The 13,014-nt window shown below is 42.0% G+C and overlaps 1 protein-coding gene across 11 annotated transcripts in view; it reads right to left on the minus strand.

The window, feature by feature from the left end:
- The window catches only part of TDRD7 (tudor domain containing 7), a 52,274-nt gene that overhangs the window by 22,805 nt on the left and 16,455 nt on the right, over positions 1-13,014 (minus strand). For all 11 annotated transcript variants that reach the window (XR_014186157.1, XR_014186158.1, XR_014186159.1 and 8 more), the window contains exons 5-6: positions 10,744-10,829; positions 9,396-9,613 (exon numbers count right to left, since the gene is read on the minus strand). Coding sequence is in view for 6 of the 11 variants with exons in the window: in XM_082074368.1 (XP_081930494.1) it covers positions 9,396-9,613; positions 10,744-10,829 (304 nt within the window). In the remaining 5 variants the exon portion in view is untranslated. The remainder of the gene's footprint in view (positions 1-9,395; positions 9,614-10,743; positions 10,830-13,014) is intronic.

The following is a 13,014-nucleotide window of genomic DNA, read 5'->3' on the forward strand; positions in this document are numbered from 1 at the left end:
AAGTCTAAATCATTCTGGCAATTACATTTTTGTAATACACATTTTATACACATTTTGAAGTGGACGTGCACAGGGAACTAAGCTTGAGGCAGTTACTACAGGGCAGTATTTCTTGTAATGCTGCCTCCTCCATTTTGAAGGATATCAAACACATATGACAACATCAGTACAGGGAAAATATCTAATCTATGCCACCCAACTCAGACTTGCTTTCACAGAATTGTGGTCTCTCTTTTTCTCCTAGAAGGACCAGAAGATGATGACACACTCCATAAACTTAGGGCTTTTGCACGTCAACCCCCACGATCTTTCACACATCTTTCATACCATAAACAAAGGTTTCTCAGTTTACTGAGGGAAAGGGGATTTGATTATATACTTCAGAAACAAGAGGACACCTGTTAGGCAGTGTTGTAAAGGCTATCTGCTGTCACGCTTAGTGAATTTCTTTTTTTAAAGAAGTTCTGAAATTAAGGAAGAAATTTCTGGATCATAATAAATTTCATAATAAATTTTATTAGGCCACTGTAAACCATGCCCACAGCCTCCGTCCATACCCAGATCTTTTGCCAGTCCATATGTCTCTGCCCTTGCTAAATTCAATAATAAATATCTCACATGTTTGGAAGTCACCAGTTTGAAAGCACCATTTGAGAAATGCAAAAATAAATGCACAATAAAATTCCACTTCCTAAAGCTATGCAGTTTTAACCTAGATCAACCTAACCATAGCTTAGCAGGAGTATCTATGAAGGCCTGAGATAACAAAAGCTCTCAATGTTTTCACATTGGTCCCAAAGCAAGAAAAACTCCTGCAACAGAGTTAGTAGAGTTTAGGTAGCTCCACCTTGATTTTCATTCCTCAAAGGAAACAACTCTGATCAGCTTCCTGGGTCCACATAACACCAAAGTCCTTTCCAGAGGCAGATCAATGAACAAAACAATAAGTAGTTGAATTACTTGCTACTACTCAGAAGTAGCATTTACCTTTACAATATTGATAACCACACCCATCAGAGCCTTGCTAAAATCATTCTTTGCTGTTCTGTCTTAGCAATATAGAATGGAACCATAATGAAGACGACTTCAAGTATTATCTTACATAACAAGAATAATACATGTCACTCATTATCAAGATAACATTATGAAAATAACATTTCTTTACAGACCATTGAAAAAACTGAAAAAAGGGCCATTACTGTGTCAAGAATCACGTATTTTATCCTATGTGCACCTCTTTATGCTCAGCCCAAATTGCCACATGAAGATCTGAGTTGAAAGAGTCACCAAACCACATATGGGTTACTACACAGGAGCATTTTCATCCACTTGTTGTTCATTACATTGTCTAGACTGGTGCAAAATCAAGTTTTTGTTTCTTGGGAATAGGTCTTGGTCAACTTCCACAAACATTAGCATGCATGCCATCTAAAACTGACAAAAAAGAAATAGTTTTCATAGATATTAAAAAATATTAATCATTAACCATTCATGGTGGCAAGTCTGAATCCTTCTTTACCAGGGAAAACCAAAGTTGTAACATTTTCTGCAAGAATTAGACATGAGAAGGAAAACAAACCTGTCTAACAACCCTTGGCTCCCTGAATTCATGTGAATGAGTCCACAAGGTTTAAGACTTGAGTCTTTCCAAGTACCTTCACCAAGGAGGTATTACCTCTTAACTGGTGGGAGAAGTAGTGGCCTGTAGATATCCGTTTACTAAAGAACACATATCTACTGTAGGATAAAATGTAAACAAATCACACAAAGAACTTCAGTGTATCAGTGATATGTTCAGCAAGTTCTTAAGCATCTCTGCTAGTCAGCTTCATGTAAGAGGTGACAAAATGTTTCAGGCCATGCAACTTAGAAGGGCCAAAGATGTCTTCAATGATTCATGACAGGAAGAACCTACATTTGTACTCTCTGGTATCAGGAATCTTATTGTGCCTGTTGAACCACAGGCGGAGAAAGCAGCTTGGTTAAAAACAAACAAACAAAAGCTTATCAAAGCAGTCAAGAGACTGAAGTATAACAAGTGGCCTGGAGGAAAAATCAGGGCATGCCACCTTGCAGGTAATGACATCCTAGATACAGAGGGATCGATAAGGATGTCCCAAGTGTCCACGTACAAGATTGAGGAATTTGTTTAAATGACCAGTCCATGAAACTTTCATCTCCCGAAAATACTTGGCACTATCAGGACCACAATCTGTTTGAGAAGGCTGTGTTGGAATGTAGTCAGTTCATCCTGAGAGAGGCTCTATGCAGAGGTCTACCTGTATGCACTCTTCTCTTAGTGAACTCTTTTTAACTAGTGCTGCAACAGAGACGAATAAATTTTAGCCGAAAGGACTATTAAATCTTACACTCCAAATACTGGCAGCAGACTAAAGGGAAAAGATCCTTAGAGACCTTTAAGCCTCTTAACTCCAATAATAGCTCTGAGGTTTTCTAGCCATTGAAGCTCTGTTTCGAAGAGACTGTAGATGCCGACTGAGCAAAGCATTTAGAGATGGAAAAATGCTACTGAAGTAAGTTGCATCAGTGTCCTTCAGTATAAATAAGCCCACGTGGACATCATTAGGCTACTATGTCTTGCATAGAAGTTCATTTTCAAGATGCAACAGACTCCTCCAGACAGTGCCATGGCCAAGACACCTTCAGGGATGCACAATGCTACAGAAATATTAATTACAAGCAAACAGCTTCACTTGTGAGCAGCACTTCAAAATAGCTGCCCTTTCTTTCGCACCAATATCTCAACTTGGTTTCCAAGTGAATTTATAGATTTGCCCGCAAGGTACTTCCCATTAATATGGTTGGCAGGCCTGCTTTGTAAGCACATCATGCCTGCTCTCACCTCTCCATTAGCGAGAGCACAAAGCAGAGTCAACAGCTGTCAGAATGAATGATGAGTGCAACAGAGACTGAAATCATTCTACACAGACAAAAAAGAAAAACATGTTTGTCTTGGGACTGAGTAACAGAGGGAGCTCTTTAAAATCTCGAGCCCATAATAATAACGCTTCAAATAAAAAAGTACTTCCAAAATAAACACCGACACTGCAACTGAGTAAGTCAAGTGAAATGCAAGAGAGAAGAAAGCCCACTCCTTGTGACATACACATACAGAGAGATGAAGATAGATATGCTCCTGAATGTGTTGCTACAACAAAAGCTTTGTATATGTGTGCTCAACAGTATGCAAATAAACCACTACACTAATGTATATGATCAAAAGCAAGGATAGATTTTGTGATGCCAGAATGACCAAGATAACACTGGGTCTTGTACAGTGTGTACAGTGATGATCTAAGAGCAGATACACTGGCAAACTCCTAGAGCACTGACACCTTCCATGAAAGAAGTGAAGAACACACCTCCTTGAAATGAGAGTTTCTAGTCAGAGAAAATGTCTTTCACTTTCAAGGTTACATTGACAACTAGCATATGCAGCTATTTTCTGCCATTCTCTGCAAGGCATGGAAAGGAAATGCACAGTGCAAGTTGGCATTTAATGTCAGTGACAGAATCTCATCATATGTGGCAAACAGGAAAAGTCTGGCTCCATGATTCTTGGTATCAAATAGGTCAAACACTGCTCTAAAACACACTGATCAGAACTATCACTCTGATTCAGTAAGAATAATTCATCAGAAGTTTGGTGCATGAATTCTTTCCAGTTCAATTTAATATGCAACACAAAAACTAGTTACCATGGCATATGTGCCACAGACTGCGTACTTTTTGGTGATAGGCACCTTAGACAAATGCTTCAGTGTGAAGGTAGCTCTCATCTACCTGACTCTCCTGAATAGTACCTGAAGTCCAACTCCCAGCAAGCTGGAGCTCAAAGCAGTGGGGAAAGTACTGCTGGCTTTGATCAGCAGTACCTGACATCCATACATTTGGCTGACAGCATCTTTTCTCTGTCAGAGGCGGCCACTACAACTCCAGGTCCTGCTGGTTTTGCCAACCATTTTACTGTACAGCTCTTCCCAGGCAATGATGAGATGCATTAACGCTCACTCCTCCCTGCTCTTCCAAGTAGCTGTCTCTGAAAGCAAGAGGTTAAGCTACCAATATGCATGCAAAGTTACCAATTCTGGGCAAAAAAAACCCAACACAACAGACTTGTGCAATGTTCCTGAAAGGCTGAAGATCCCCACTGCACAGGATTCCCTCAGACACAGTAAAAAGCTCTTCCTTACAAGGCTGTAGAAGCCCCTTATGTCATCCAGTTACAGCTTAACCTAGGGATCCACTCCATCTTTTACAGCTTCTAGTCCAACATGCAACCAATTGTTTTGCATGGGAAGCTGAAATACCAAACTTCTTACTCTAAATGCCAAAAGGACACATTAAAAATCTTGTCTTTGGCCAAACTTCATGTCAACTGGGAAGCTGGATGCAGCCCTGGGCAAACTGCTCGTGGTGACCCTGCTTGAGCAGGGAGGTTACATTAGATAATCTCAAGAAGTCCGTTCCAACCTCAGTAATTCCATGATTCTATGAAATGTTTATGCAACATTAGAAGAACTGGCTCAGTTCTTCTGAATTGCAATTGTATTTCGGTTATCAGGAAGTAAAAATCACAAATATCGCAGGCCTCTTACAATGCTAGAAAAGGTAAAATAATTTTGGAAGTTTTTTTATTTAATAGCCTTTTTAGTCATTAACCCTGGCAAGTATATCAGTTTAATTAAGACCCTGAAACCTTTCTATTTCTGGTATTCATTACTTCTGTACTTAACTGAAATGTTAAAATACAAGTCATACTGGACATATTTTTATATTTTCTTTTGTTGTTAGACTAAAGGATCCTTATTGCCCAGATATCCCTTGTTCAAGTTCACCTAGTGCTAATGGCTGGGGTGATAAGCTCTGCAAAGTTCAGGAGTGTCTTTAGGTTGCCCCCTTCTGCCCATCCTCCTTGCCCTCCCACTTCATTACCTTGCACAGCCCAGTGAAGAGAATTATCCTCCACAGCTTCTGTTGCTTTTGAGACTCTGACTTCTGAAAACACAGTTACAAGTGAAACTCTGTGATGCAAATGCCAGCTGAGCCAATCTAACACTTCTGTACTGTTGAGGGCTGCCCTTATTCCTCACATCCTCATGCCAGCATCAGGGATCAGCAGACACCTTTGTCAGCAGTTCTTTTTGGCTGCACTAATTTTCACCTCATAATTCACTGAAGTCTTCCTAAGGGGCCAGAGAAGTGCAAGACGTAACACACAAGGAGTTGCAAGGGTATGTGAAGCAAGAACAAGGAGAGATGCTGTCAAATGGAGTCTGACTTCATTTGGTGGCTCATCATGTTGTCTAACCACTCATCAGCAAGACTGAGCTTCAGGAACATTGAGGTAGAGCCTGTTCTAGCATTGTGTTTGGACAGCAAAGTTATTCTGGATCTTGTGTCCTCAACAGGCTCATTTCCACACATACTATGATAATACCTTCTCAGTGAGGCTGATAGCAACAGTATTTTGTCCTGTGCTGTACTATATACAACACATCTAGTTTTAGTTAAATTTTAGACAGAACATATCTCTTCTGCTAACTGAACTCCATTCTAAATAGCCAGTGGCTCTGTGTCTAGTACTGAGATACCCACTAAAGCAAACTGTCAGACCCAACACTGATTTCTTCAATGAGCATGGCAAAAGGAAGCTAACTACCATAATGCTAGAGCTCAGCTGCAGGAGACAGTTCATAGGGCTTGTGTAAAACTGCCATACATACTGCCAGCCATGATAGCCGCTCCACCATCTCCTCTGTGTGCAAAGTACATTACAGCTCATAAGAACACACTATCTATTACCTATAAATAAACCTGAATTTTTTATTCTCTCAAGTCCATTTCTCTGGAATGATGACTTTTGCTTCACGCAGATTAATCATGGTGTAGGATTTCCTTCCTTGAGAGTAAAATCCTGACAACCAAAGTTGCTTTAGGAATACAAATGGTTACCACAGTGATCCTCCTTTTCTGTGAGTGAACCTTTTTAATTCACTCTTAACACTGTGGTAAAAACTCAGTGGCCAGATGTAGTACTGTTTGTACTGTAGTACTGTTTGTACTGTAGTACTGTTTGTTTACCAGCTGATCCTCCCATCTTCCTAAGCCCTCTTTTTCAATTTCTGCAAACAGTCACAAATTTTATAAAACATAAAAAATGAAGAATATTCTGACAACTAGATACTGTTAAAAAAATAAACAATATACTACCTGTCAACTAGGCAACAAACACAAGTCCCATTCTTGTCTAAAAATATCTTGTACTTTCCTGTTTGTAATGACAAACTTAAACTTGTAATGACAACTTAAAAAACAAACAAACAAACAAACAAAAACCATACCAACCACAACACCCCAAACCCACAAAAAAAAATCCATGCCAATTTTCCCTTTCTTTTCTCTGATTTTTTTCAATTATATAGCTTCAAGAAGACAGACAGCCTTTAGGATCTGCCAAGCAACCAGAGACATCCAAGAGATGAAACAAAGAACACTAAGCTTTCCTTTACTGTGTAAAACCTCTTCCTCAGAATAAATAGCCAGGCAAATGTTCTCCAGTCTGAGGAGTATTTTCACGTAGTATCAACCAAGACAACACCAAAGTGTTCAAGCGCACTAAAGACTATGCTCAGGTATTATATATTCTTTAGCCATAAGCTTATTAAAAAGCAGTACGACAACTGACTGAGGAATGGTAGATTACTGGAGATGAACCCGGCCTCTGATGATGGTTAAGCTCATAGGTAGCCAGAGCCAGTAGGATGTTTTACAAAAAAGAACATCTTTGTTTCAGAACTGTTGAAAAGCAAGTATCTCTCTTTCAGCACAACTGGAAATTATAAGTTCAGAATGGCAGTGTTGTTTTTCTACCAGCTCCTTAAGTAAAGAGATGGAAACACTAAGGCTGCCATTACTACAAGAAAACTCTAGAAGCAACTATAGAAGCATGCATTCCTTCTTTCTGCCAATTAAAAGGTGTTTGCCTACTATTCACTCTTCTAACTGCAATAATGAATTTGGGAAGATAAGTGGAGAAAAAGATGACAGAAGACAGCTTCACCTGACAAACACCACAGGGGACTGACATATTATTTTGTCATCTTCTCAGGCTGATGTATGAGCATGAAAAAAGCCACTCTTAGAAAGAAGTCAGGACCAAGACTGGCCAGAAAGGATCAGCTGTGGAAAAATTACATACAGGCAGGCTGAGTCAGTGCATTTGTGTACTGGGTCAGAACAAAGGTGTTCTTAGCCTGACATCCTCTTTTGACAACAGCACATGCCTAGGAAAAAGCACAGCAGATAGGACAAATCTAGCGATACCTCTTCCTCCCATTTTGGATACTCCATAGCCCAGGCACTGCCAGTGACAGTTTCTTTGGAATGAAGTAGTGCATGCCGAGTGAAGCCAGGGATCATCAGTTCATCCATGAAGACATTCAGTTGCTTTTGAATTCAAGATGATGATCATTCCCCATTTACCTTCTCCACATTTTTATAGACCGTATCTCCACCTTTAGCCACTTAAATAACCGAACTTAATTGTTGCTTGTACGGAAACCATTATTTTTCTCTACCCACCAACCTTCTGAATCACCCTTTCACTCTGCTTCATGTCTCACGTGAGTTTTTGTTTGTGCATTTTCAGGGTGGAGGTAAGAGAAGCACATCTGAGTCTGACATATGCTTACATGTCTCCTCAGTGGTACAGTGTTTGCTTTTTTGCTGGGCCGTCTTTTCAGGAAAGCTTGCTGCCTCCCTGGGGCCCAAATTAGAGATGTCACCAGACAACTCAACAGCTTAGTACAGCTTCCAGACTATTATCCACTCCTGTTATTTCAGATGGGTACTAATGATATTGCAACGAAAAAATCTAAGGTTGATCAAAAGAGATTTCATGGCCCTGGGAAGAATGCTAAAAAATTCAGGAGCACAGGTAGTATTTTCATCAATCTTCCCAGTAATAGGGAGAGACGTTGGAAGAAGCAGGTAAACCCAGCATATCAATACCTGGCTCTAGGACTGGTGCGTCCACCAAAACTTTGGTGTTTATAATCATGGAAGAATGTTTGAGGCACAAAGTATGATGTGGCCTGATGGGATCCATGTGTCCTGATGGAGGAAAAACATCTTTGGTTGTAAGCTGATGGGACTGATTGAGAGGTCTTTAAGCTAGCACCACTGTGGAACAGGATGCCAATACAAAAGCTGAGGGTAAGCCAAGGGTTGGCACAGCATTGCCTGACAGTGGCAATGCTAGCAGGAACATTTATGCTGCTGCTGGGAGCATGGAAGGCTCAGGAGCACATCTGAAATGCTTGTACACCAACACACACAGTATGAGAAACAGGATGAATTGGAAGTGTTGGTCATTTCCCAGAGCTATGATATCATTGGTATTAGTGAGACTTGGTGGAATGAGTCCCACGATGGGAGTGCTGGAATGGAGGGCTACAGGCTCTTTGGGAGGGACAGGCAGGGCAGGTGAGGTGGAGGAGCTGCACTGTATGCAAGGAAGAGCTCTGACTGTACAGACCTTACAGTTAGTGATGACGTGGTTGGGAGCCTCTGGGTGAGGGTTAGTGGGACAGAAAACAAAAGAGATAGTGTCTACTCAACCCAGTGGTGATGGCAACTCACATGGCAGACCTGTAAGTGGAGGCTCAGCCTGATACCAGTTCCTAATATGACAGACAAAGACACCCCTGGTGATCAATAGGTAACAGATGTCAGGGGGAGTGGGCAAGAAGGAAGCTGTAATCTCTCCCCGCAACATTATCACACTTCACTTTCATCTATTATTGTATCTTAAGCATAACTTACACAGCAAAATTCCATAACCTTGACTTAAGATGTGAACAAAGACCTATGGAAATGTCTATAAAAAGTTAACTATGGACAGACATAAGATTGTTCACACAGGATTTGCTGGTAGCTTATAAATTTAAGAAGAGATAAACCCACCAACAAGGAAAAGCATAAAATGCAATCGGGGAAAAAAACAACCAACCAACCAACCAACAACAATATGCCATGGAGAGCAAGTGTCATCAGCTGCTGTTTGAGTTGTCAGTGTTGGAGTCAGTTAAAGCTGACAACTCAGTAACCCAGAGCACCTGCACCAGGAAGCCAGATAGGCTGACCTTTCTCCTCCAAAACAATGCTAGTCAAGACAACAGTGATTTTTGGGTGCTGTTTTGAAGGCATTGTTACAATGTGAGGGGGTGGGGTTCTTCTTTCTTCTTTTTTTTCTTCACTGCTACAGGTCATGAGAGGAAATGCAGGCCTACATAAATCAACATTTCCCAACTGAACACTCAGAAATCTGTAGAGTAACAGCATCTTCCAGAAAAATGACATTCAATACTCACTGTGCACACATGAGGCCAGTTCTCAAGTTCACGAAGCACTGTTGTGCTAAGGTCCTCCCAGTACATTTCCCGGTAGATTTGTGGTATCTTTGATACCCAAACACCACTGCTGCACTTGCTGAGAATCTCCTTAATACGACTTTGAACTTCATGGACAGGAGTAGGAGGCGGGCCAGAGGCAACAGTACGTGTCTCCGCAACAGATATATTCAGGTTATCTGTTAAACAAAAATACAGCCTTGAAGTAAATACAGATTTATCAGCAGAGAAGAAGACAGATGATTACCTACCTATTTAAAAACTAAACATGGGAGCTGCCAGCATAGCATCAACTCTAAAATGCAGCTCTCCTGTCCGGCATGGCTGTTTTGGTCAGTTTCTGTTGGAAAGCACCATGGAAAGCTCAGACATTTAGGAACTGTCTTAAAGTTGAATTTTCAATTGCTGTGGCTACTTTAATAAGAAGTTGTTAAATGTTTCTTCTGAAAAGATCCTGGAAGAGGTTACAGAACCCTCAGCCACGCTGCTGCTGAGAGGATGCACTGAGGCAGTGTCCCAAGAATAATTTCTTTACAAGTACAAACAACACCAAAAATACAGCAAAATACCCAAGGACTTTCTTCTAAATTCAGAGAGATGCACAAAACAGACCAATGATTTGCCTTTCTAAGACGTGCTGAAGAGAAGTCTGAACCCAGCACTCAGTCTTTCTGTGGTGCTGCATCCCAGGAAACCCTCCAGCAGAGCAAGGAAAGAGACAGCAACTGTCCAGCTACTTAGGACGGTTACATACAGTGTGTGTATGAACAAGGCAGTCGTTATCCCAGTTGGAGGTTCACATGACTAGCCTGCCCGTGCCCTTTTCTCTACTCCTCTCCTCCCTTTGGAGGGATGTATTTGCTACCCTACCTTTAGCTGACAGGTCTCAGAGAAAGCAAGCCCATTAACTGCGCAACTGCTGGGAGACAGGAACGCAGAAGGGTATTTTCTGGACTGCTAGGTTACTGTGCTGCTTCTTCCTGAAAGCCAGGATTTCAATTTCCTCTACCAAATCCCTACCCTGGCAGTGAAGTTAAGCATACTTCCACTTCCAAACTACTCACACTAGCTTTGTGATTGGCTTTGATGCTGCTATGCAAGGATTTTCCTAGAAGACAGAGAGGCAGACAAGTAAACAGACACATTTCCCCAGCACCATGAAATCAGAGTAAGAAGGTTCACTCACAGAACTTGGTTTCTCATCCAAACCTACTGTCATTCAGAACAAGTACTAGCCTGGATTTTTCTTAAGGTAACACCCAATCTAATAAGAATAGTCAACAAAAAATTTCTTAATGGGCAAACATACCATTTGAATCTAAGGAAGAGCTTCTGGACAGGTGAACTTGCAACTCCTTTTGAAACCGTGGTGGGACAGTTAGTCTCTTCTCAGGCCTAAAATTGAAAAGAAAATTGTTTTAAATCATTCTTGTGGCTCTGAACAGCATTCCATTTGCTTACATAATTTGCTAGACATAAAACAAAATGTATTTCACATACTTCTAGCAGGCCCCCTGCACAAGATCAGTACTCATAATGTCCTGGTTTGGAAAACAACCTGATGATCAGTAACAAGACAGATCAACAGGTGGTTATTGTGAGAAACAAAGTGCACAGCAAAAAAATATTAGAAAAAGGAATGCATCTAAGGTTAATAACACAGTTGATGGTCTTACATTTGATATGTTCAGCCTGACTATTTGGTCTGTTACCTGCATGGCGTTTCAGTCTTGCTGTTGAACATGATTATGCTCACCTTCTTGGTAGCCATATCAGAGTCTCCTTAAAATATTTGGCTTCAGAAGTTAGAGCAACACCTAAAACTACAGAGGAACTCAGGTAGTTTTGTGGATGCTGTTGCTGCACTGTAACAGATTCCTCTCTGAAGTGCTCTCCCACAGAAAGGACACAAATGTCATGCTTGCAGGTGTTCTTCTGAGGTCCCTCAAAGAGGAGCAGCTTATGCTGGGAGCACATGCAGCACAATAAGCTCCTGAGGGTGAAGAGGTTACAGCAGTGTGTATATCTCTAAGACTGTTTTGGAAACAATCAGCTGTGGAATAATTCCATACACTGCAGCAAAAGCAAACTAGAGTTGGAGGAAAGGGTTCAAAGACACAAACCCAAAGAATAACTGCAGTGGAGAAGTCAGCATGGCAAATGCACCAAAATAGTTCTCCACAGATTCATGGCATCTCCACAGATGCTGTGAACACTAGGTACCTCTAGAGCACAGCAGTCACCGCACATGCACTGAGGAGCCTCTGCAGAATGTCTGTGCCCAAGGGGCCAGTATGGAGACTGGCCACCTCTGGAGTTCAGGGACAACCTGGGGAGAACCTGCAAACTTCACCAGTCACATAACCACCAAGAGGGATTTTCCCAGATTCACCTGGGCTCTCAGAAGGTAGGACAGGGGACAAGGATGATGCTGTGGCCAGTAGCAACAGGACATGTAGACTAGCGGAGTATTAGAACAGCCCTTTGTGTCTTCACATTGACCTTTACTCAGAGCAGATCTGCAAACCGGAACAAGGCCTCCCACATTCACACCTCTTCTAAGCTGCGTCTTACAACATTTACCATAAACTTGTCTCCCTTGCTTTTTTGCTGCCCCTGTAAGATGAAACTATGGCTCCACCATCAGCTACGGGGTGTCATTTGTACCAAAAATAATACTTCTCTTCCGGGTCACGTCCCACAGCATTAGCAGCGAAGACAGCCACTGCCCAGCACAGCATTTTCCAAAGCACGAGACACACGCCCAGAACTCCTGAGCAGCAGATCAACTACAAGCACATTTGTGAAACAGACACAGGCCAAGACTCAGAAAGTACAAAGGCAAAGTCATCCACATGAAACCCAAACACACATTCACACCTTGCACTTGTTGGTTATCTGAAAAGACTCTTCCAACGTTCCCTCTGCATCACAGGAAAACACTCTGCCTTCTGGATACAGCTCAGATCCCTATACAAAGCAGCAGCACAGTCTCTTCTTAGAAGGTGTGCAGTGACTGGCCATGCAGATTCTACATGACACCCAGGATCCCACCTCTGTGCACATATATTTACTACTATGGACAACTCCTAGCCCAACAGACACACAAGGAAAAAAGCCCCTGTAAGGGAAGCAGACTCAAAACAGATACCACCATTGCTAGGCAGCAAGCAGAGCAATCCCATGAGCTAGCCACATGGCTAATGGAGAATGTTGTGCTAATGCTGCCTCCCAGTAAGAATCCATAACTGTCTTCTAGTCATCAGTGCCACATACCATTTCTACCTCAGCAGCCACACAGACCTGTCAAGCCCCGAGCTGGAGCTGCAGCCCAGCAGCCAGTTGGGTTTCACTCTCACAGGCCACTGTCTCAGAGTGAAAGGAAGGCATGCCCTTCCCTGCCCACCACCTTACCTTGGTAAGGTCTACGCCATCCAGTTCTGTTCTTTGGCCCCTGGACAGTGCTATCTCAGCAGTGGGGCCAGGTGGCAGCCAGCAGCAAATCCTGGCTGCTGGTCCAAGCAAGGGTGTCAGCAAGCATCTCAACCTGTTCTCATCCATGCCATTGCTCTCGAGCTTC

The sequence above is a fragment of the Streptopelia decaocto genome (assembly GCF_964273445.1).
Source record: "Streptopelia decaocto genome assembly, chromosome: Z".
Lineage (NCBI taxonomy): Eukaryota > Metazoa > Chordata > Aves > Columbiformes > Columbidae > Streptopelia > Streptopelia decaocto.